A 25806-nucleotide genomic window follows, 5' to 3' on the forward strand; every position below is an offset into this window, starting at 1 on the left:
TTAGTGGTGGCTCATGTTTTATTCATAGTACAGGAAGGGCAGAAGCTCCCGTGAACAAAGAATTCACTTTTCTTCCTGTGCAGGTTTCTGAAAACCAGTCAGCAGTGCACTGCTATTGAACTGAGGAGGACTCCAGTCACCCACTTCCTAATTCTCACAGCAGTTAAAGCCCTGCAGTCTCTTTTTACCTTTCACAGTCACAGGACTAGTCAAGCAAAGCTTTGATAGGATTATTCTGCTTTAATTACAAAATGCATTCAGACCAAAGGCGCAATAGTACCTGGTACATATGTACACATTTCTCTCAATCGTAACACCAGAGACCAAGAATACAGTCTGGTCCTGCTGTATATCAACCGTTTCCCTCTGGCAAGATCTTTGGAGTATGAACAGACATCACAGTAATGCTTGAACTGCTTCTTGTGCGCAGGACACCAGACTCTGTATTTCATCATGTACTTTGAGATCCTGTAGGGTGGACCACACAAGAGATAAGCAAAAGAAGGGAAACAAACTGGAATCTTGGGGTGACCGGAGACCATATCCCACCACCCCCAGAAAAGAAAAGCAGCGATGGGCCACTCTCCTTGCTGCCGTTAGGACAAGGGAGATAAATCACAAGGGGTTTTATTGCTGGTGAACTCAAAACAGGCAACTTTAATCTACCAAGGAAGACACACAAACAAACGTTAGGCCTTGTGCGTTTCTTTTTCTCAATGTAAATGTCTCTACAATCTCAGTTCAGCCCCCGAGCTCTCGCTGAGCTGCCACTGAGACCCTGGTAATGTGCTCTGGGAACTTCTGTAAGATGTTGTAAGAAGCATCACATGTATTAAAAAGGGAGATTTTGCAGAAAAGACAAAGCTCTGACTGCAGCCACGTTGCTCAGAAAGGAGAAGTCTGGCTAATGCTGCTGCATTAGGTACATGGTATTGTGTATAATTATTTTATTTATGAATTTGCAGGGTCCATTTCTGTTTCTGGTGTGCAAGCTGCAAGTAAAGTGCACTTCTGGATGTAAATTACCGCTCTATGAGGATGCAATAGCTGGGTGGTACATATCAGACATCAGTGGAAAGCAGACTACAATCACTGTTACAATGGCACAGGCAATAAGGATCATGGAGTAAGATACCAGATGCTGCTGGAAAACCTCTCCGTAGTTTGAGCATGTAAATATTACATCACTGAGCAAAACCAGTGTCATTTAGGAAGTATCTTCTAAAGACACATGACTGTTATCATGCACCAGGTTAGCTTTGTGGACAGCCACTTCTCCTTCCCCAGCCCTAGCTGCAGCTGGGAGTCACCAAACCATGTTGCCAACTCCTTTTAATCATTTAAAAAGAGTTTTGCAACAGCTAAAGAGAAAGCAGGGATCTCAAGGATGTTTCTACAAAGCTGAGGGTTTCGGATGATGCAGGGGTGGTGTAGGAGGCAGCATGACTCCACACTTCAGCTATGCTCTGAGAGGACAACCCAGCTTTATTTATACACTGCTTAGCGACCCTGACAGACCCAGAGCCAAAATGGGGAGATCCTAACTCTCACCTGCACCTTCCACTTCTTGGTCTGGTCCAGTAGAGCTCATCTACATTGTCCCACGTACAAATCTCATCTCTTTTTTTTTTCCCCATGTACAGTGTAAGGTGACTACTTCGCTGGGTCTACACACCCAAGACCATCAAAACTCCACCCTGTTCCTCTGATCTTGCAATACTGACATCACAGCATGGACAAAAAAGAAAAAGCTATTCAGTGTTTGTTCTCTTTTAAGTTAATGAACTATAGAAAGGGAACTCTAAATACTGACCTAAGTATTCTGGATGCTTTAGGAGACATTGCAAACCCCAGGGCAGATCTGATTAACTCCTTGCCGCCAGTGTTTTTATATGTCCATTGCCAGCAATGGATGCCATGTGAGAAGGATGGGGTAAGGGATAAAATAATTGCTCTGTGTGATACAATAAAGGATTAACACTGCCTTCCTAAGGGCAGAACTAAGAAACAATTCTCCTCACAGAGATAGGAGTGCTTTTGCCCTCAGGAATGAGTACCCCAGGGCAAGGAACAAGTTCACAGCAGAGCACTCCCTACCACAGACAGGCACCAGCACAGAAATAGCCCAGCCATTTCCAATGCAGGAGTGCAATCCTACAACACAATTGCATTTCAAGCCAAATTGATCCCTGCTGCATCTCTGCTGACCATGATGGAAGAACACTTCAAATTAATCTGGCCCTGCAGGGCAACTACAGCAAACCTTCCCCATAAACCAGTTAGAGGCAAGATAACATGGGGCAGCTGGAAGCTCTGTGTTTGTTGCTAATTTCAAAAGCCAGGACTTGCCAGAGCAAATGAATGAACCTGTGGCTGCCACTGTCAAGCACCTTCCCTGCACCACAGCTTTCCCTGTACTCCTCAAATGGCCCCAACAGGTTAAATTTCAAACTGTCCCTGGTGCAAGTACAATGGAGCCACCGCACTCCTTCCTGCTCCACCCCCCTGCTGCTGCTAACTCAACACCTCACTCAGGCAGAGCATGCAGAACTGCTCTTCAGAGAGGGTTTTTTTACTTTTGGGTGTTGGGGTTTTTTTTAATAACATATCAGGCAGCATGGTACAGCTCTTGCTGCCTCCAATTATTGTCACAACTGTATGGCTGTGGTTATTTAAAGCAGAATTTGGGAAGAAAAAGTAAATCACTTTGATACACTGAGAATACTGGCCAGAATTGAGCAGAATACATCTGTCAGTGCTGAAGGAAGGCAAGAGTCAGTGCCAGAGGCCCAAATCCCAGATACCACGTTAGCCACATGAAGGTTTTGACCTTCAAATACAATGGATTGCAGCCAGACTAAGTCATCGACATCACCAGAAACAGGGGAATCCCTGGGAAGGAGACAGAAAACCTCTGTGGCCTCTACAGTCTCTGCAAGGTTTGCACGGCTGAGATGGGAGCTGGAATCTGCAGCAGACTTTCAGGCAAGGTCTGCTTTGGGGGGACAAAGAAGATGGGAAGACTTATGCTATTTCTTGTGCCTTTTGCCAAGATTCAGATTGCACAGATTACAGTAAAATTCACTTGGCAAAAAAGGCCTTTATTAAAAAAAGAAAAAAAGAAAAAAAAAATCTAGTGAGAAATCAGGACTGAGATTTCAAAAAGTACAAGATCTGTATAAATTCAGCAAGATGTCCAGCACCAGATTTTTTCATGGTGCAAGAAAGAACCTGGGGAGAGACTCCCCTCATGAGGGGAACACCATCTACCTCCCCAGCAGACTGACAGTCTTAGGTTCTTCTCAAGAGCAGATGGATCTTCCTTGTTCCTGCAGCATCTCAGGTCCCACGGGAGGTATTGGTTGCAAGCAAGCACCTGAATATTGCCTAATGGAGTAAGCCAATCACTAACTTAGCTGGCGTGTCCATGCCCATCCACTTAATAGTTGTTTTTTTTTTCTTTTTGGATTTATTTCCACCATAGCATTTCTTTTTCTTCTTTCTCCACATAGAAGTGTAAGCAAAAGGACTGCTTTCATCTGTAATAAGTTAAAATCAGAAATTACCTAACTAGATACTGGTCCTTGGAGCCCAAAGAGTAAAATCCATAGAAAATTCATTGGTTCCATTTTTGTCTGGTACATCCCATGCACACCCCCATTAGAAAAACGGGGTTTATGAATCTTATCATACAGCAAGGAGCAGTACGTCAGAGCCAGAACTGAGAGTCTGTGGCAGAGGTCTGGGCTCTCTCAGACTGCTAAGTGCGGCTCCGAGTCACTGCTCAATCAGTCTTCACATGGCCGTTGGCCAAGGCAACGGGGACAGTGGGGGCCCCCGGCTCGGCAGTCTCATCAAACCGTAAACGCAGGGTGTTTCTGATAACCAGCTGCTCCATGATGAAAGAAGCACAAAACCATGGGATGGCATACTCCAGGGTGATCAGGCCCATGAAATCAAAATCAAATTGTGAATAGTCCCATGGGCAGGCATTGAACTGGCGCAGGATGAGGCCGGTGGTGAACTCCCAGAGGTATGTCCAGAGCGTGTAAATGAGACAGCGCACTAAAATGTTACACTTGTCTTTGAGATACAGATACATCTTCTCCACAATGAGGATGGAGGTACCATATATGAAGAGCGCCCAGACACTGGTAACACCTGGGAACTTCCAGTTAAAGTTGACCACAAACTCCCAGGCAGCTGTGAACATCACCTCACAGAAATACCCATGAATGGCATACAGGTACCATCGGGAGAAAGCAGTCAGGGGTTCTGCTGCAGCCATTCTTGTGAGACACCCCAGCAGGCACCCTGAAATGAGAAGAGAGAGAAAGAGAGAGAGAAAGAGAGAGGGGAGTCAACAAAGAAGTCACAAGCCCTCATGATGGCACCACGCACAAACCGGCAACATCCACAAAGGACAAATCTGAGAAAGAAGTTAATTTTAAATTGCTTAATTTTTACCACAGCAAATTTTAAGTCACAGAATCACAGAATGTTCGGGTTGGAAGGGACCTTAAAGCTCCTCCAGTTCCAACCCCTGCCACAGGCAGGGAGACCTCACACTAGACCAGATTGCTCCAAGCCCCGCCTAACCTGGCCTTGAACACTGCGGGGATGCTTCTCTGGGCAACCTGTGCCAGTGCCTCACGACCCTCACGGGGAAGAATTTCTTCCTAATGTCTAATCTAAATCTACCCTCTTTCAGTTTAAAACCATTCCTCTATCATTACATGCCCCATGTAAAAAGTCTCTCTCCAGATTTCTTGTAGGCCCCTTTAGGTATTGGAAAACAACAGTCTTACTATATTATGCCAGAAGGTATATCCTGAGCCTTCTCTTCTCCAGGCTGAACAAGTTCTGGGGAAAGGTGGTACCTTACCAGGCTCCAAGTCTCAGCATGGGCCTGGACAACATACCCTGCTCTGCCTGAGAAGTGAGATGCAGCTGGTATTGCGCTGGTGATAAGGAGGGACTCGACATGTACAAGGGCTTTGCCAGGGGTGAGGCTGGCAAAAAACTTATTGGTTGCAAGTCAGTAGAAAAATACAGTCATCTTGGAACTAGATGGTCTTAGGGTCCTTTCTAACCCTAACCATTCCATGGTGTCACAAGGAGCACACATCACCTTTTTGCTCTTGGCAAGAAACAGCACTGTCCCCTACTTTTCTGATTCTAATATGGAATAGATTAGACAAACACACCATTGAAAACCTGAGCCCTTCCAGCTGTCACCAACAGTCTTTATATCCAAAATGTTTACTGTAGTGAAAAGCTAAGCTTTGATGTGAGCTACAGAAAGGGAACTGGAGGAGAAAACTTCAGTGGTTTTACACTGTCAAACACTGCACCTCGCACCCATTATTCAGCTGAACTGTTATTTCTTCTGTTGAAGAACTCATGCATTATATGACTAGGATTTGTAAAATAATTTTCTTATGGTGTCAGACTGCCTGATACGAAGTCAAAAAGCACAAGAGAACCATTGAAATCCATTCAGATTTGGCATCAGGACAGCACAAAGGAGGAGAATAAAAAGGAACAGCTGAGCATAGAGAGAGGTGGTTAGTCATGATAAGTAGGAAATGAGAACAAACTCTAATTGTCTCCACAGGAAGAAACTTGGGGAAGAGGTTTTGAAAAGGCACAATTTGCTTATCACTGAACTGTTTCAGCACAATATGCTTTTATACTTTTTGTACAGATTTACAGGTCCTAAGCATTGCTCTGCCACACTTACAGTCACTGTCCCAGTCACTGATTTTAAGCATAACTTTACTGAAGCCTTACAGATTTACACCACAGGGTGAATTTGACCTCTTTCATTCTTAGAAAGTTACTCCTTCAAGTTGGGTTTCTCTTGAGTCATTATCAGGCACTATTTAACTTTTTTGCTCTGCACTTGTCAGTTCTGTGGCACAAAGTGCTAGGAAAGGACTACACTAACTTTACATGCAGACATTCCAATGCCATCTGGAAAGAGAATGTTCAATGCCCTGCCTTGTGAGCAAATGCCTCTCTGAACAAAGTATTAACATGCAGTATAACTAAAATTCTGATGCAAGGTGAGAGAAATTTTATAAGGAAAAAGGAACTATAATAATGAACATGCTGATACGCAAAATATCACAGGGGAATATTTATGCTGAAAAGGACAGAGCTCTATCCATGACCTGTTCACTCCTCTCTTAAATGGACACCCAAACAATCAGTCTTGGCACTTCATATGGTGTGGGTCCTTGAACAAAGACCCATTTCCTAACAGCACGATTCATTTTACACAGGACACTGAACAGTTACTACAGATCAGGTCAACAGTATATTGTGAGCTTGTAGGTAAAAGACTAAAGTGTCACCAAGAATTCCCTCGTATTTTCTAACAGTTCAGCCCCAAGAGACCCTGCATGACAGTACTGGAAGAGCACATGAGAAATATGCAGGGAGTGTACATCCACACTATCCACAAGAAGCTGATGTGTAAAGAAAGGGCACTGCAAACTTTCTCTGTGAGGAGAATAAGTTTGTCAATGTAATGCTACTTGGTTAGTTTCAGCCAGCACAGCTGATGAGCTTAGAACTTTGAATCCTCATATCATTCCTCCATTCTCACATAATTTCAACAATGTCCTGGTTTCAGCTGAGATAATTTCCTTCCTAGTAGCTGGTGCAGTGCTGTGTTTGGCTTTAGTCTGAGAACAATGGTGATAACACACCAATGTTTTAGTTATTACTAAAATAATGCTTACCCTGATCAAGGACTTTTCAGTCTCTCATGCTCTGCCAGTGAGGAGGGGCACAAGAAGTCAGGAGGAAGCAGAAATAGGATACCTGTCCCAAACTAGCCAAAGGGATATTCCATACCACAGCACATCATGCCCATTATAGAAACTGGGGGTAATTAGCCAGGAAGGGCTGACTGCTGTTTGGGGATGGGCAAGTTGTGGTCAGCAACTGTATTGCGCATCACTGTTTGTTGGTTGTGTCGTGTTTTTTTTAATTTTCTCCGTCTCTCTTTTTGTTATCTCCCTTTTCATTATTATTAGTATTATATTTTACTTTAACTATTAAGCTGTTTTTATCTCAACCCACATGTTTTACCTTGTCTCTGATTCTCCTCCCCTTCCCACTGGCAGGGGGTGAGCAAGTGGCTGCATGCTACTCAGTTGCTGGCTGGGGTTAAACCATGACAAAGAACAAATTAATAGTCAGAGGTACAGAAGTAAAGGAAAGCAGTAAGAAGGAAATGGGCTGTAGATATCTTTTGTCAGAACGGGGATATATGGCTGCAGCAGGGAGAAATATTTTGTATCTGAGACAGACAGCAAAAGATGAAGATGAAGAGTCCTTAGAAGTCATACCTATTGCACTGAGGAAATACAGAATGTCGCTGTCCAGGGGAAGAAAATTATTCTAAAAGTTTTACTAAGCTGCCAGGGATTGTATGGGGTTTTTCTCTTTTCAATAAGCCTTTCTAAGCTTTTCCATTTGTGGCCCTTAGTCTTTGCATTTCCCTCTACAGCTTTACATGAAATGTATTTGAACAGTTAGCAAGGAACAACCCCAGCACGCAGTACTTCTGTAAGCTGTTCCTTGTCATTTGAAAATCTGTTCACAAAGTCAGCTCAAATGCACAGAAGATCCTTCCCTTCTTATTCAAAGGATCCCCTCAACAGCTACTTCCATTGTCTTACACCAGCCCACTAAAGCCGAAGACTCACAGAAACGTATCCAACAAGCCACGTCCTGTTCTACCCCACACCATTTCCTCTGTACAAGATTTCATTTCCCTGGTTCTGTACCACATACTTAATTATTATCTATTTATTCCCTACTTATTTTGTAAACTTTGCAAAATATCTAGACACTAGAAGTCTAATAACTGAATCTAGACCATGTCTGCAACACAAGTTAAGCCACTGCAAAGACCACTATTGACTTCTTTTGAATCCTGAGCCTTTCACCACAACTGCCAGGTGAACAGCATCAACATGCTGACACTGTCTCAATATTTGTCTTCTACCGACACATGCCCAGTCAGCCCAAACTCTATGGGAACTTCCTTCTTACCATATGCTGTCTGTTGATTAAGAGTATCCCAAGGCAGGACAGATGCTGAACTGTGGTAGCCCAAATATAAACTGGTCCCACTGTGCTAAGCACTAAGCAAATCCATAAATCACAGGTCCTCCTGTAAAACATTTTATTCAAAATAATACAAGAAGTACAGAGTAAGACATAGAAGGGAATGGAGGATACCTAGGGAGACTGCAACAAGCTACAGCACATCGTTGCACAAGTTGGGGACTCTACAATATAAAGGTTACAAGTCACTTGAGCATTTACAAAAATTAAAATTGCAGCTGTTCCCAAGCATCTGATTTCCCAGCCATACTGCGCTGTCTGGTGCCTGGTAGGCAGTACAGCACAAGAAGGTCCCAAGAGGGAAATGAAGGAGAGAAGTATTGTTTTATTGGGCAGCTATTCATGATATCAAGCTGAAAAGTAGTTGCAGGACATTAGTGAAACATCCAAACACAAAGCCAACACTGGATTCAGTAAGAGATAGAGATTTGTGAAAAGACTCAAGCAGATAATTGAACTTGGTGATGCAAGACTTTTATTGGAGTCACAGTAATACAGACCAAAAAGCTCTGAATGTGTATCTATTCAGTCTCCTGAGGAAAACAGAAGACATTCATCACCGAGGCAGTTATACTGGGATGAGCAGTGGCTTCCTGAAAACCAGAAAATGCCACCTATGCAATTGTCTCAGCAGAGAGCAAACGAGTCATGGAGACTGCATGTGGCCAGCCATGTTTGTACTGAGGCTGCTCACACTATGGTGTTTTGTGGAAAACAGGGATCTTCTAAATTCAAAGCTATGGAAATGCTTTCCATCATCATCAAATCATATTTCAAGCAGCTAAAATAGAAATAGTTCCTCTAAAACACTCTGGCTGGCTTGCTTCTCCCAGGGATGGTAGAGTACGGCTCCACCAGTCAACATCCTCCTCAGATTCCCTTATGTTCCTTAGCCATTCCACCTCTTCCCATAGCTCTACCACCATACAGAGCAAAATCATCAACCTGGTCACATCTTGCACAGCCACCATATAACATCACTGACAGGCTCTGGCACTCACTACAGCCAGATGCCTGGACATGTTTTTGAGGGACCTCTGTCTGCATCTTGCCAGCGGAGTGGACTTTGTTTAATCTGCCTTCTGCCAAGAGGATGCTATCCTTGAGCACCTTCGTGATGACCACTATCTGACCTTACCTCTTATGCTTGCCAGGCTTCTGGACCCTCCCTGCTCACCCTGCCTGTGCCAACTGCCGTGCCATACCCTGTTTGTCCTCTCCTGGTGACCGTGCTCCCAAAGGGAGCATTCTATATGTGCAGGGGGTGGTGTCATCACTCCTGGCACTGCTGATTTACAGAACACTGATGCTGGATTTGGCTCCAAGACATTAGTTCATCAGTGTTTAAAGATTTACGAGTAAAGTCTTAGCAGTATTTATGTGCTGAAGTCATAACTCTGAGGAGATATTCATCCTTCAGGTAACTAAGAGCCTCAATTAACTGTGGCTCAGAAAATAGAATTTCAAACGTACTGAAGTGTGGAATAGTTCCAGCAGATTGATTAATCAAGCCCTGCAATGAAGCTAAAAGCATGCCACAGACCTATGTCTCCAAATACAGACTTGATGTCCATTCTCTACTCTTAGCGCTTTCAGGATGGATCTGCAGCCCTGGGATTTTGGTTAGTTCTTAATATATTAATCATCTGTTTGTGCTGCTTCTCTCTCTGGACTCCATCAGGATGCTTGCTGTCTCCCTTCCTCTGAGTTCCACCCACACTGCCACATATTGCAAGAAACAAAGCACAGCTCATTTCCAATCTCTATTTCCCCCTCATTTTCGTCTCTAGCTCCTTGCCCTTAGAAGACACATTGTTTCCCTGCCACTCCTCGTTCACTTGCCCAGCTCACCCTGTACCTGCTGGCAGCCTCTGATCCCTGCCTATCTTTCAAATCTGTTCCAGAGAGAATTGGGATACAGTAAAAAAGAATGACGACAAAAGGAGATTAAATGAATCCAATTACAAGACTAAGCCAAAGGGATGGGGAAGTGTAGTTCTTACGGTAATGCCTGTGTGTGGGCTGCCCAGAAGGCATCATTTCACAATAGGAAGGAGAGAGGTAGGGTTTTCTTGGCAGGGAGCGTAGAGGGGGCTTTGCAGAGGACAGAGAAAACACAGCATCATAGAACAAAGACAGAGTTTAAAGAATAGTTTTCTGGCTATTGTGATCTCATTAATGGGAGCAGAAGTGCAGAAAGCTGAGACCTTCCATTCCCTGCCTCACACATAGCATCATCTTAACACAAACACACCTTAGCCCACAGTGACCATTCCTTCTAATAAAGGCAGCAGCTCTTTACTTACAGTGACCAAGAGGGGTCACGTATGCTCCTGACAGAAGTTGAAAGCCCTCAAGAGTCAAGCAAGCACCAGACTTGCAAGACAAATCTGTGAAAAATGACAGAGTCCGAACTTGGCATCTAGAAGTATTACCCCAAATCTCCCTAGCACCTCTTTCAGATAAGGTCATACCCTTTTCCAAGCTTGTTGCTAGACTCCTGTGCCTCACCTGTTGCCCTCTTCTGTCTGGAAAAGCTGACCCAAGTCCCCAGCATTTGCTGATACTCTCAAGAAAGCAAGTGAACAGGAAGGTCCCAAGTGTCCCTGAAATGGCCCCAACACAACGCAGAAACTTTGAAGCCAGGACCCCACTGTTGGAGCAGGCAGACCTTCCCACTAATACTGCAGAGGAGGGAGCCAGTACTGTGGAAGGTCTGCCCCCAAGGAGATGGCATGTCCAGGGGAGCACAACCTGCCCTGAGAATCTGTATCAGCCTTCTTTCAGTTCTGGCTGCTCAGTTGCTGGATTTACCATTATTTTAACCTGGGCAGTAAGTCCAGGCTGACTTCATTCTCCGCAGTAAGAGCAGAATTGAGTTTCTAGAACCCATTTTTTAAAAGCTGCGCCAAGCTGACAGCCCATGACTGCAGGCCTAGGTGTGAGCGAGTAATCACTGTTCCCCAATGGACATCTGCCTGACTTGTAAGCGCCTGGGAGCTGGACCTCTTAATTTCAAACCATGTATTCAAGCACAGTGCCAATCAATATTCATGTCCATTTTTGAAAGCCTGGGCTTAATACGTCACATTAGATGACTGAAGCAAATCTGACATTCAAAGAACATAATGCACATCATGGCTTACCAGCAAAAGGCAACTCGAAACAGTGATGAATGGAGAGAGAGAGAGAATTTATCCTGAGAACATGCTGAGAGTTCACAAGATTTTTCTGCAGCCAATATCCTTTCCACTGTCACTAGAGAGCCAACAGATATAAAGAAGAGACAACATTACGGTCAAGACATTATGTATCACACATCTTTCATGGTTTCTAAAGCTGATGGAAAGCCAGACAGTTCTTTTCTGAAAAGGGTTTGGTTGGTTTGCTTTTTTTTTAGTTTTTTTTTTTCTTTTCGTTTAGCAAATGCTCCATCTTCTTTCCAAAGCAAAATGAAAAGCAAACACTCCAGTTCACTCCAACGCTATAAAACAACAAATTGACTTGGACAACTCAGAGGTCAGTATCCGTAACAACTAAATATGCTTAGCCCAGCTCTTCTGAACAATCTGCAGAAACAAGCCAGAATCAGCATGCAATGGAGGAAAGCCAGGTTTGAGGGAGGAAAATAAAAAGAGAAGAGACAAAAAAATCCAAACATATTTCACATTGAAAATGAAGCTTGGCAGAGAAAAATATGATCAAGGCAGTGAAGTCAGAGTATCTAAAATCCTAGCCTGCTAATGCCCTGACGCAATCCAAGTCACTTACATCTGTGAATAACAGCAGTGTGTGTAAAAAGAAATAAATACATAAAAACAAAACCTGAAAGAAAAACCTTAGAACTATCAACAGATCCAAGGCAGTCTCTCCTTGTTTGTTGCAGGTAACACTCAAAGCAGTATTTCAGACAGTGAGCTGCTTCTTTTACTGGAAATTCTTGCAGCATATACACAACTGTAAAGAATCCTTTCCCTCTCCTTGTATTACCCTTCACCAGCACACAAGCCTTTACAAACTCCCAGCATTCAACTGATAGTAGGTAACTGGATAGTGTAAACACCTGCAGCTAGCAACTACAGTCACTCTTCACCTAGGAGAAGCAAAACGCTGCAGACCATAACGAAACCTAACCTCTTGGTCTAAGCCGATTTAGGTTTAGACCTTGCAAGCGTAAGGCACTGCATAAAGACAGATGAAACAGGAAAGAGTACTCTTTAAAGCACCTTCAGAAACACAGGCCAAAACCGCCAAAAAGTTTTCTTCTCCCTTTCCCCTTTTGGAGTCCTCTTGATAGCAGTTCTACAGAAAATCCTTTTCCCTCCTGAAGATAAATAATTTTTTTTTCCTTCCCAACATTAAACTTCTGCCAAGATGTGAAAGAACCAGGTATGCTATCTGCTGTTCACCAGGCTATGATTCATCAAGTTTCTCCCTAACAACCCCCATGGAAAAAACTTCAGCAGATTGTTAAATTATTCTTTTTCACCAAAGAAATCCTTGTGGAGCTAAGTTCACACAGGTCCTCGTTTAGAAACATCCTGGAAAAGAAGGGTAGAAGAGGATAAATCTCAACCCTATTGACCATGTCTGACAGATACTCAAGTACACAACTGTGCCTACAGCCAGGAAAGGCACCTCCACTGAGCAGTTTCCCACAGTTCCTCTGACTGATGCCCATCAATTAACACAGGGATTAATCATGTCATCACTGGCTTGCAAAGTGTGTAATCAGCACTCAAATATATTGTATGTGCAAATAAACTAGTGGCAAGTTTTGCACTCCATTGTTCAGGTTTAGTTCAATTCAGAAAACAAACAGCAGCCTGTAAGTGCATCACTCAGATAAATTTATCTTTGTAGACCAGTCAAATTTTTCTCTCCTGAATAACAAGGCAAAAAAAACTTAGGTTTCAGGGCCTAGTTCCTACACAGCAGACATACTCCTCCACTGTGCTGGGTACTTCGTTGCTATTTACATCTTTGCAAAAGAAGGCTTTCATTTTTATGCTGTAGTGCTGTTATTTCCTCAAGGTATCAGGAAGCTTTGCCTTCAGGTTACAACCACAAACACTCCATCTTTGTAGCTTATGTACACAGGCTTTTGTGTATCATCTCCAGCAGTCACAGCCCTGCAGGAGCACCCATCACTGGCTGAAGGTTCCAAATGCATACATCTGTCCTAGATGGTAGCACTATAGACAAAATTGAACATCCTGCCTTTCAAAAGTATAAGTTTAAGACAGCTGAACTTCTTGCATCTTCAGTTGTGTCAGAATACTTCACTGTAAGACATATATTCCCTTAATATTACTACCAGCAGAGTAGTAGTAAATCAGGGTACTGTAAGACATATATTCCCTTAATATTACTACCAGCAGGTGTTAGTAAATCAGGGTACCATGGGTCTGCACAAACACACATGGAAACACAGCCTCTGCCTCAAAGATCATGCCATGTCATCTTTCTTATTTACTGCTGCTGCAGAACTAGCAACCAGAATCACATTTATTCTGGTTTTCAGGCTTCAAAAAGAAAAAGCTTCAAAACACACAGCTCATTTTTTTTCTCATAAATATTTAATTCCCAATGATTGACAACACGTTCTCACAATCCAAACATGGGCACCAATTGGCCCAGGTCCCCAGACAGGTCAGACACCAGTTGACTCTGGATTCTTTTACTTGGCTCTAGAAGCTGCTCATTCCAGAACAAATAACTCATGTTGATGCACAACATAGAAAGTTCACGTTTTCACTGTTAGAGCTTCACTTTCATTTACAAAAGCACGTATGTCCCTCTGGACAGTCCAGACAGTACTTTTTCACCAACTCTGAATTCCCCTTACAAAAGGGTTTGTGGTGGTAAGACATGGGCCCCAGGAACATGTGGGGACACAAATGCAAAGGAGCAGGAGTTTGTGGCCCAGTGGCTCTGTCCAGCTGGGGATGTGATGCATATCATTCTTCCCCAATGCTGGGCTCCAGAAGCAAAATGCTTATGCCAGGGAGAATTAGCTACTGCAGACCCAGAGTGTTTTCAGTAACTTTGATCATACTACTTTGGGCTTGAAGCTGTTTGAAACTGAGTATCAGGTTTGTCTCTGATCTCACCAAAGATGGCCCGAGTCTGAAACTTACTGCCCCTTTCACCCATCCACAACATCAGTTGACCCTGCAAAATGTATTATCTCTCCTTCAAAAACCATGTTGCACTTGATCTTTGATGAGAAGGGAATACTGAGCTGAACATACTTTCCCTAGCTCCCAGAAGACGCTTATTTGTGTATAGTCTTATGGCAGCCTAGTGGCCAAATACTGTGAAACGCAGAACACTCTCAGCTGAAACCCTGGAAGAGGTGCTGTCCCTTCCCTCGGACAAGAATGTGTAGTAGGAAGTGGTAAGACCATGGCTTCCCATCCATGAAGTTCGGTTCATCCTTAACACCTCCCATAGTTTCTCTTTCTGTCAAGTACCAAGCCTTCACTCATGTTTGTCGACTTGTTAAGAGGAAGCTTACTGCAGTCTGTACCTGGTCAAAGGACTTAGTCCCCCACAGGCCTGGCAAGCACAACCAGAAAACGACCACGGCTGTGCAGTCCTCTGCAGCATGGAGGCAAGCCTGCCACCCTGGAGTCTCATCCAAAAGCAGGCAAGGACTTTTAATGGAAGGGTTATTCTACTGGCTTCTTTCCATTGAACTGTAACCCTAGCCTCTACCCAGCTACCATGTAATTGTCCTTTTGTACTTAGACAGAATGGCCTTGACCAGGAGGGAGAAGAGTGTCCTGTCCCATTAATGAACAAAAAGCTCCCAGCCAGGGCAGGGCTTTCCCAAGGTCATACTAAGTTCTGGCAGGAACTTTCTGGCCAGCTCTTCATTTGTGGTGCCCTTAACTCCTGTTTTCAGCTTTTAGTTTGCCATCCCCTGAAGATAAAAGTTTAAAGATATGCTCCAAACAACTGCTTGTTATTTTAGGAGACACAGTTGTTAAGTGGCAAAAAGCTGATCCCTCCTTTTTGTAGTCACTGAGCTCTCACTGACTGAAACACACCTCTGACAGCGACTTATTTCTTTTGAGATTCAGCCTCCAGTAATCTGCCTCACACTGTTACTGCACCATGATACCATTTTAGCAAATTAATTATTTGCATGACCCAGTTTTACTAGCTTTTGAATTTCATATAAACGTCAGACGCACACACACAAAGGACTAAATTCATTCATGAATTTCAGGCGCTTAAAAAGGTCTTTCATGTACAAGCTTTATCTCCACAGGCTCCCATCAGTAGTTACTAAAGCCTGAGAAGATAGCTAGAGATGGAGACAAAACTAGAGTTTCAGCGTTTCTGATGCTTCAATTCCTGCATCTCTCCAGTACCTGCTCGGAGGTGCTTAAAGCATGTGCAGCACTCATCCACTTCAGTGAAATACCTGAGGTTACATAGGGTAATTTCAGGTCTTATCAAACAAGACTTTTATTCTTTATCTTGTTTTCCTTCAGGGCAGCAATAGGTACTTCATGCCTCTCGGCAAAGAGCCAGCTGAACAAAGATGCCAGTTCTCATCTGTGTGCTGGAAACTGAACTGTCTTGTGATAAGACTAGAAAAGAATTCCTCAGTTTTATCTAAAACTGTTTGATACTGCTCACACTGGCCACCAAAAAAAAGCCCTCTCTAAAACCCCCAAGCCCTAAATTCTTTGTAAACCATCTTTAAAATCTGCTCAACAAGTATCAGATGACCCATAACAAATGGAACCAGAGAGGCACCATATGTTATCCTGTTCCTGCTTATGTAAAATGCTTAAAAGCTGTCATTTTCATGTCCAAATATGCATCTACTGTTGACAATCCCAGAGGAACACATGCCATTCTAGAGCTTGTCCGTTTCTTTCTAGAGGTACACAAACCTGCAGCATTTAACGACTTTTATGACAATCAGTTGGTATTAGGCAATAAACTGCTGGTAGGATGAGTAAGAATTTAAGTTTTTATCTTCCACCACAAGTAAAGCAACCTAAATATGCTTCCATTATATAACTAGTCTCGATACATGCAACAAGAAACCCGCCACATTACACACATGCTAAACAGCACTACATCCACTACTTTGCATAACACTTCATAACAATGCCAAGGTGTTCAAAATAAACACCTTGACATTTTTCAACCATGCTCTTTGTGCATAGGCTTCTAGAGAGAAGCTAGAAAACACAATGTAGCTAACCAACTTACTTCACTGTATCTTAATTGGCTCAGAGTTGCCACAGCTAAAGACATGCAAAGTAAACTTAAATGCTACATATGCAAAGTCAACTTTCAAATGAATGTGCCTCAGCCAAAGCAGTTGTGCATGTGTGGAGCACAGATACTTCTACCAGTGCACATCTGTTTCTGAAAAGAACTGGAGTATGACTTTTGCTAACTCATGCTGATAATAATTATCTCAGGTATTTCTTATGCCCAAGTCACTCTTCAGAGTCACCCACACTTACATACTTTGACAGCACAAGTACAACGTATGAAGTTTTGCACCACATTCACAACACTGACAGACCTTCCCCCCTTCTCCAATGGGGTCTACAATGATCTGTATATAAGCACAGGGAACATCATCTAATGCCTGGAAGTGGCCCCCATTCAGCAGCCTTCTGTCACCATCTTCCCTGGTAGAGCTACGGTGTGTAAAGAATTCCAAGAGTCTGGTTAACAGCAGACTTGGGAATTGGACATCAGAGGATGCTGCCATAATGCAAACCTCTTTTGCAGAGCTGCATGAAGGCTCAGCAATCACAAAGTAGGGGACATTGGAGATCCACTCAACACCTCTTACGCTGGAAGTACTAAAACTAAAATATCATCTAGAATCCAGTAGTACTCTCAGAACAATTCTAAAATGCACTGACATTTCTATCACAAAGCATGAAAAAAGGAGAGAAGCAAGTAGCAACCCGGACTTGATGGAGAAGCAGTCCTCACCACTTCAGTCTTCACTGTGGTCAAATGCTCTGACCACACCACCCAAGCCCTCGAAGACAAACGCATGGACTGTGAAAATGAAGACCTTAGGCCCACTGCAGGAGGAGATTGGGTTTGAGACCATCTTAAGAACCTGAACGTGCACAAGTATATGGGACCTGATGAAATCCATCTGCGGGTCCTGAAGGAGCTGGTGAATGAAGTTGCTAAGCCATCATATTTGAAAAATCATGGCAGTGAGGTGAAGTTCCCAATGACTGGAAAAAGGGAACTATAACCCCCATTTTCAAGAAGGGGAAAATGGATGACCCGGGGAATTACAGACCAGTCAGTCTCACCTCTGTGCCTGGCAAAATCTTGGAGCAGATTCTCCTGGAAGGCATGCTAAGGCACATGAAAAACAACAAGGTGCTTGGTGACAGCCAGCATGGCTTCACTAAGGGGAAATCCTGCCTGACCAATTTGGTGGCCTTCTGTGATGGGGCTACGGAACTGATGGACGGGGTAGAGCAGTTGATGTCATCTACCTGGACTTGTGCAAAGCATTCGACACTGTCCCACACGACATCCTTGTCTCTAAATTGAAGAGACATCAATTTGATGGATGGACCACTCGGTGGATAAAGAACTGGCTGGATGGCCACACGCAAAGAGTTGTGGTCAATGGCTCAGTGTCCGGCTGGAGACCAGTAACGAGTGGTGTCCCTCAGGGATTGGTGTTGGGACCGGTCTAGTTCAACATCTTTCTCGTTGACATGGACAGTGGGATTGAGTGCGCCCTCAGCAAGTTTGCCGATGACACCAAGCTGTGTGGTTCGGTTGATACGCTGGAGGGAAGGAATGCCATCCAGAGGGACCTCGACACACTTGTGAGGTGGGCTGATGCCAGCCTCATGAAGTTTAACCATGCCAAGTGCAAGGTCCTACACCTGGGTCGGAGCAATCCCAGGCACAGCTACAGGTTGGGCAGAGAAGGACTTCGGGCTGGTGGTCAACGAGAAAATGACCATGAGCCAGCGTCAGTGTGCTTGCAGCCCAGAGAACCAACCGCATCCTGGGCTGCATCAAAAGGAGCGTGACCAGCAGGTCGAAGGAGGTGATCCTGCCCCTCTACTCTGCTCTTGGGAGACCTCACTTGGAGTATTGTGTGCAGTTCTGGTGTCCTCAACATAAAAAGGACATGGAACTGTTGGAACAAGTCCAGAGGAGGGCCACGAGGATGATCGGGGGCTGGAGCACTTCCCATATGAAGACAGGCTGAGGAAGTTGGGGCTGTTCAGCCTGGAGAAGAGAAGGCTGCGTGGAGACCTCATAGCAGCCTTCCAGTATCTGAAGGGGGCCTATAAGGATGCTGGGGATGGACTCTTCATTAGGGACTGTACTGAAAGGACAAGAGGTAAGGGGGTCAAACTTAAACAGGGGAAGTTTAGACTGGATATATGGAGGATGTTCTTTGCTGTAAGGGTGGCGAGGCACTGGAATGGGTTGCCCAAAGAAGTGGTAAATGCTCCATCCCTGGCAGTGTTCAAGGCCAGTTTGGACAGAGCCTTGGGTGACATGGTTTAGTGTGAGGTGTTCCTGCCCATGGCAGGGGGCTGGAACTAGATGATCTTCAGGTCCTTTCCAACACTAACTACTCTGTGATTCTAACCAAAAAGACCTTCCTAAAGTCAATACATGGATAGGGTTGTTGAGCAGCTGTGTTCCTCACAAAGCAATATCCAAATTGATGTAAGTCTTGGGGTCAGCATAGCTTACTGTAAGAGAGGTACAAAGGGCCAAACAGTGCAGCACCCTTACACAGGGCTGATGATACCCTCGCTTTATTACCAGGTTAGCCCTGATCTGGGACATGACCTTGGATGAGTCACTCCCCTGTGCCTCTGGCTGCCATCTAGCCAAGTAGGCTAAACTATTTGGTGTGAAGGCTGCACGTAACTATAGTTTAGTTTGGCAGGTAGCACAATTGGTTACCGATACTGCCAAAAGCCGTCAAGCAAAACTGGAATACAGAGAGCAACTGCAGCCAGTCACTTGCAGAAACACCATAATCAGATGGAGTCAAAAAGGCTACACAACAAGGTGGCTAGGTGGCTCTCACGACCAGACTTATTTGCTCAGTCATCTGTGTCACATGGATTCCCAAGTTTACCAAAGCATTTCTTTCAGGGAGTCTGAAGGTGCATCTCTACGCCAGATACAAGCATTTATATTTAACAGCATATTCAATAAGCTTCTCTGTACAGCACTTAAGAGTGAGTAATTAAAGGAAATATTACTGCAGTAGAGCTTCTCATTAGCAACCTAATTAGCCTTCTGAAAATAATTAACATTCCTTTCTATAAAGGGAACAGATGACCCATTACATCCATTAGACAAGCAAAACAAATGCTGAAGGTAGGGGAAGATTTGTTCAGGGAAACAAGAGAAGCATCCAGCAGCAGTATGACTGAAAAGGAAGATGTACAAATGCCAGTGACTGATGAAGACTGGACTATACAAGTGGACGCGCAGGACTCGTACACGCCTATCTGATGTGTGCATCCAGCATTTATCACACTGAGCATTTTCCTTTTTCTACCTCTATGACCCACTGATAAGCCATCAGCTGGGATGCTGAAAAATTCCATACTCTGACTTGTTTTGAAAGCCAGCTTTAACAGCTCTCAAGTTCAGCCATTCAGAGTCACAAACAGCTCTCTCTACAGGCAAAAATTCCCCCAAGGTCATATGTTCTGACTATTAAAATGCTCTCAAAATGACCATTAAAATAAACAATGATTTCATGTCACATGCAGCCCATTTCAGTGGCCACTGAACAAGGGACGCGATGGCTATGAAGTGTACATGAAGATATATACATGAAGTATACCTCTCCAAGCTTCACAGAATGGAGCTCTAATAAGTTACCATGCCCTGAAGCAGTTAGGCTTATGTTTCTTGATCAGTGCATGTTTGATATCAGTGTGAGTGAGCAGAGTCACAGGCATCAGTGTTGCGCAATGTGTGTGTATGTACAGATGAGAGAAAACAAAGGATACAAGTCAACACATCCAGCAAGAACTCTAGTATTACAACAGTCTCATGCACTGTTTCAGTGCAGAGCGATGGACAAAGGAGAAATAAGCCACAATGGAGATGAGCTTCCTAACATCCACAACCTCAGGTAACAGCAAATATATCAAATCATGAGCATGCAGTTGCATTTTCAGCCATTTCCATGTTTGATGTATATTTACATTTTCCTGGCAGGAAAGCTGAATACTCACAGCTTTCAAGAATGATTGCAGCGAGGGCAGAGCTCAGCCGTGCAAAAGCTTTCACAGCTATATCACTATGGAAACCACAAATCCACAGCCTGCTCATCTACTTTTGCTGATTAAAAAAACACAAACCAATAACATAAGGTAAAGGTTTCTTCCAGTTTATCATCATCTCATTTCTGTCATGACCACAGGAGGACAAACATGTTTTACCTGCTTCAGGACCAACCCCTACTTCCTTGAGATCGTTCTTCATGAAACCTACTCCACCTCTCACCCAGCTGGGGAATCTCCCCCCCCCAGGATGCTTCCACCACTTCTTTCAGTGAGGATTCTTCAAACACAGTCTGGGATTTTAATCTTAGCTTCCAGGGCTTCACTCAGCTTTCAGACTAGGACAACTCCAAAGGCAGCTCAGTGTACAGCAAATCCACCTAGCTGACAAATCCAGAGAAGCTGAAAACTGCTCTGGACACAAGTTGTGGTGTCTTGTTTTGACTGAAGTACCATTCACTTTGTTTCCTCAAAGTTCATTAAGAACATCTGAAGTGCTCTCAAAATGGGGTAGGGCACGTTACAAGACAGCTGTAAACGTAAGAGTTAAACTTTTGCTTAAAGAAGCCCATAATTTCTGCAGCAGTTGCTAGTTACAGGTAGCTTTTCCCACACTAAAAATCTGAACACCTCTCATCAAAAACCTAATAGCCAAGTGTCCTGGGTTCAGCAGTAGCAGTCATTTTTTCTCTTTCTTAGCGGCTGGGAACAGCATTGATAACACCAATGAAATTCTGGAAGATGCTGAAAGAAAATAGGGGGAAATGCTCAAAAGTCTGCAATACAGAATGCATGGTGCAGCCTGGGTATGTGAAATGGCTGAAGAAATCTTCATACCAACCAGCAGGAGAGAAAAAGAAAAAAGAAAAAAAAAGTATAGTAAAACCCCTCTGCATCTAAGTATGTGCATTTTATGCCAAGGAACAGCCTCTGAACAATCCTTCAGCAACACCTTACCAGAGCTTAGAGCAGTTCATGGAATAATCAGAGGAGAATTTAGTCCCTGAAGCTCCATAAGTCCTCGGTGCCTTTCAAATTCAGCTGCCAATTGACAACCACTACACAGACAAATGCCCATTAGTAAACAAGTTGTGAAAAACATATTTCACAGATGCTCCCAAACAGCCATTTAAATACATTCCTCTCCACAGTGAGAAAAATCCTGTCTGTGCTCAGGGAACTTTTAAGACACTTTGGCTTCTCAGCAAGACAGAGCTAGGCACAAACTGACATAGTACAAGTTCTCTTACAAAACCCAAAGCCATACTACATAAAAGTTGCAGCCCCACTACCTCCCTTTTGCAAAATGGGCCAGAGTAGTCAGTGCTTCCATCTTGGTCCTAACTCACTGCCTTCACCTCAAAGCCAATTCCACGCTGGCATTACCAGACACAGCCCAGTTTCATTGATGTCACAAGAGTTCCTACCAACAGCCCACAGGAAGACCAAAGGTGACTTCTGTGTCCTTTTGGATGTCACAACCACACACAAGCCAGTCTCATGGAGGACAAGCTGAGTGGAGTGGTGATCATAGTCTGCAGGGTTATGCCCTGGCTTTGGAAGGAGATCTGTCTGCATCTCCAGCAGACAGCATCCTGAACAGCCTGAGTGGATGGAACATACCGGAGGCACTGGAGGAGTCAATAATTCAGTCCTATTCTGCTGTCAATGGATCTATGTTGTCCTGTGCCCATACAGTGCTCAGTTTTTGTTTTAACAGTAATAGATGTCTGTGCTTCCTTTGATGGTTCTTGAGGGCATGCGATCAGCAGCATTTGCTCTGCTCACAGCAACAGTACCATACACCAGAGCACTTGTCAGAGACAGCTTTCTTCAGAACTACTCATAAGTGCATCATTGACAAACTGGCTCTGCCATCACCAGTAGCCTTCCCAGGAAGCTGCTGACACTTACTTTGTCATAACCTTGCAGCACTGGCGTGGACTTTACTACTCAGTAGATGACACTTTTTGACGAACTGAAGCTCTGTATTCAGCTACACAATGGGCAGCAAGATCACAGCTGGAGCTTGAGGCAGCAGCTGACCCTGCCTATTCACACTGTTAGCACTGCCACAATTAAGTTTACTGCTTTCTTTCAGCAGCTGACTGGGTCTGCTTCCCAGTCTGAGAGGGACAGGGGTCTATCAGAACAAGAATGTTGTTCCGCAAGAGTGGGACAACAGAATACCCTAGCACAGGATCTCTTGGGCACTGCCATAGAGGTTAATGAGCCCCCTGATAGAGGATAGGCTGAGGGAGGAAAGTGCTACATCAATCTAAATTTTATGTATGTAGCACCTACATATTCAAAGCAAGTTCCCAGTTAAAGTACTGTGCATGACCTACCCATGGAACCTTATCCACAACAGGGAAAACACTGCACTGCAAGCCTGAACCACTGCAAGCCTGAACCACTGCAAGCCTGAACCACTGCAAGCCTGAACCACTGCAAGCCTGAACCACTGCAAGCCTGAACCACTGCAAGCCTGAACCACTGCAAGCCTGAACCACTGCAAGCCGTATCAGGGCACTTTCACTTAACCTTCTGTGAGGGCACACCACCACACACTGCAGACACACAGAGTGCTCTGAAACCCCTACAGGATTTGAAGATTGCCATTCTATTCCCACAATGTCCAACCCATCTACCAGGATCAATATAAAGTTTTGCTTTGGGATAAAAATCACCCTTTCAATCTGATAGCATTTTACATCCACTCTGTGGAAGCGTAACAGACAAGAGACTGGCAAAACAAGCCTAAAAAGACTAGCAGCATAATACACTGGTGAATCAGGTGCAGAGACTGCACTACTTGTTAGGGCCAGGAATAGATTCCTCATCATCCAACTCACACCTGTGCTCCTGTATTACTGAAGAGAGCAACCCTCTGCTCTTTACCTACTGCTCTGGTTTAGCTCAGAGATACTGCTCCACTGTCCCGATTGTTTTAAATGCCTAAGGGTATTTGACTGTGAGGTTTTAAAGAGACAATAACACTGGAATAAGTTTGGCAATATAAACTGCAACCAATTGGAATTATGTGGCTCAAAGCAGACAGAAATTGAGGGCAGTATCCAAATTACGATCCTACACTTCCAGAAAGCAATCTGATGGAAATAACTTCACATTACTTGCCATCCTTAATACATCCTACAGATCTAAATTTCAAAGGTCCCACTTGACAATGCAGTCAGCTCTGTACAACTGCTCTGGTTTTCTGGTTCATGAGTGCACTCCCACCAGTTTTACCCTCCAGCCCTTACCTTTTCCAGGGAGGAATCCTGGTGCTCTCCCGCTTCTTGGTCAGGTCCTGGTTCACACCATTCGCAGGTCGACTGGGTTACCTCCAGCAAGTCCAAGCTGTTTCAGATGCCAGCTGTTTTCAGACCAGGTGTGTGTGACCAACAGCTAATACACCAACCAGACAGCCTTCCTAAACCAAAGAAGTACAGTTTAATCTTAATGAAATACAGTGCAAGAGCAGCTTTAAACACTGAAAGAGCTATGTGTATGGAAAACTTAGCTTGAGTACATTGGGTCCTGGCAGACCTTACTTCTTCAGAGCACCGGGGGGAACCTGTACCTGCCCCTTACCCAGGGCAGTTCCTGGCAGCTGCCACTCCTCTGATGAAGCCAAGTCTTTCGACTTGCCACTGTCCTCCTGGATACCAGCCGCAGTAAACACACTGAGCAATTTCACTAGAGCCAGTGACCAAAGGTTCCTCACTGCTACTATCTCAGCCAAGGTCTTGGTTAACCCTTGACAGGTCTACCAGAAAGTGCTTTATCTCTATTTTCCCAGCTATCTCCCAGTATGCAAAATAGTCCTTGCTGACTCCTTTCAATCTCAATCTTCCCTTTCCTAACTTTGCCTCCCTATCTCCCCCACCTCTCTCCTCCTCACTTCTCCAATCATCACACTTTTCTTCTCCTCCCTTCCCCACTCCAGGACAGTGTGTGGCCTTTGTGTAAGCAGGCCCTTGCCACTGCCACCCCCAGGCCACCCCAACCTGTTCCTCCAGGCCCTGGTGCTGCCTCCTCCCACCACTCTGGTCACCTAGCTGCGTTTCACCTCCATCCTGGGCTTGAGCAGCACAGCTGCATGACCCAAGCAAGCAGAGCCCATCAACTGGGGCTGTACTACTTCTCCTCATGCACTGACATTTAGGATGCCACACTCCCAGTTTTCACAGGAGTCATGCCTCAGGGCGCCAGCTCCAACACAAGTATCTAACATCATAGTCATGTCAGCCTCACAGATCTCACACTCCAAGGGCGTGTCCATACACAGCATTTTAATGGATTAACTGCACATGAAGAAGTTAGAGCAAGGACATTTATGTGTCAGACCGTAACAAACGGGATCTTCACAATATCCTAATGAATGTCAGAATTTTTGAGCACCAAAGTCCAACAGGAATTCAAGAGAAACATTTTCCTTAAAAAATATATATATAAAACCCCACACAAATTACAATTTTATTTAGATAATACTGGACTACAAAACCACCCCCATTAAAAATGTGGATTAAATAACTAATCCTCCCCCAGCAAAAACCTTCCCACCAAAATTAATGGAGTGATGAACAGCATAAAATCACTAATTACATCAATGTAACACAGGTATTCTAGAGACACTTTCTGCCTATGTACTGAGGCTTGCATCTACTTTGGAGACTCTCTTATCATGAGAGATAGTTGCTGTTTTAACAGCCAGGTATTTTTACATCAAATCGGGAAAGAACTTGGTTGTTAGCCAGTTCTGGTATAAATTGTTCTAAAGTTGATGTTTCCAGAAATGATTTGCATGTATTCTATTTTCATTATGTGCATTTTGTCACAGCTGGATATAGGTTTCCACTGAACTATTCATCAGACACATGCAAACAAGATTTTTTAGAAGTGTTTCCCTGGAATCACAAGAACACTGAGAATGCTTTTTACAGTCAAACCTACTTGTCTACGTGATTTTTGTAAAAGACTAAAAAAATCATACAAAATAAGCAACTGCAACACACTCCCAACTCCTTCAGTGCAGAAATATGAACACTCCAAAAGGCTTCAAAGCCAACCTAACTTTATGACAATGCAGTCCTGCTCAGTCAGCCCCCACCCTGGCACCAGTGCTCAGGCCACCCACAGGACTTCACCAGGAGCCAGACCAAGGAACTCATCAGCCGCTGAATGCGACCCCCATGCTATCCTAACGCCTGTTAGTTCTCAGCTGTAACACCTCTCAGATCTGGCTCACAGGCCACTGTCCAGCAGGGATAAGTTCCTTCTTCACCAAAAAACCTTCAGTTCTATGAATGCAAAGTGCTGGGAAAACCACACCTTTAGTTATGCATGTATCTACACT

The 25806-nt window shown here is 44.1% G+C and overlaps 2 protein-coding genes across 10 annotated transcripts in view; both read right to left on the reverse strand.

The window, feature by feature from the left end:
• Window positions 1–23830, reverse strand: part of RAD51B (RAD51 paralog B) — a 457006-nt gene extending 433176 nt beyond the window's left edge. For all 3 annotated transcript variants that reach the window (XR_009745095.1, XM_061463287.1, XM_061463285.1), the window contains exon 1: window positions 23711–23830. The gene's annotated coding sequence lies outside the window, so the exon portion shown is untranslated. The remainder of the gene's footprint in view (window positions 1–23710) is intronic.
• Window positions 1–23850, reverse strand: TMEM229B (transmembrane protein 229B). 7 transcript variants are annotated; one of them, XM_061463297.1, is made up of 4 exons: window positions 23711–23844; window positions 11292–11403; window positions 10452–10535; window positions 1–4314 (listed from the first exon to the last, which is right to left on the reverse strand). In XM_061463297.1, the coding sequence occupies exon 4, from the start codon at window positions 4286–4288 to the stop codon at window positions 3785–3787; it is 504 nt and encodes a 167-aa protein (XP_061319281.1). In that variant the 5' UTR covers window positions 4289–4314; window positions 10452–10535; window positions 11292–11403; window positions 23711–23844; the 3' UTR covers window positions 1–3784. The 7 variants fall into 7 exon arrangements, with proteins under 7 accessions (XP_061319281.1, XP_061319280.1, XP_061319277.1 ...); XM_061463296.1 differs by lacking the exon at window positions 23711–23844 and adding an exon at window positions 20604–20619; XM_061463293.1 differs by lacking the exons at window positions 10452–10535; window positions 11292–11403 and adding an exon at window positions 20604–20975 and having other exon boundaries at window positions 23711–23850.
• Window positions 23851–25806: the final 1956 nt, after the last annotated feature.

This window comes from Pezoporus flaviventris, unplaced genomic scaffold (genome assembly GCF_033815535.1).
Source record: "Pezoporus flaviventris isolate CSIRO_AGI_PZ_B2104156 unplaced genomic scaffold, CSIRO_AGI_Pfla_v1 ptg000036l, whole genome shotgun sequence".
Classification (NCBI taxonomy): domain Eukaryota; kingdom Metazoa; phylum Chordata; class Aves; order Psittaciformes; family Psittacidae; genus Pezoporus; species Pezoporus flaviventris.

Bases quoted from the DNA above. Each gene is read 5' to 3' on its own strand.
- TMEM229B (XM_061463290.1), bottom strand. From the start codon at position 10,617: ATGACCTTATCTGAAAGAGGTGCTAGGGAGATTTGGGGTAATACTTCT. The intron at 4,315-10,451 runs GTAAGTAAAGAG...TTCTCATTTCAG, and splicing joins CGTGACCCCTCTTGGTCACT to GGTGCCTGCTGGGGTGTCTC.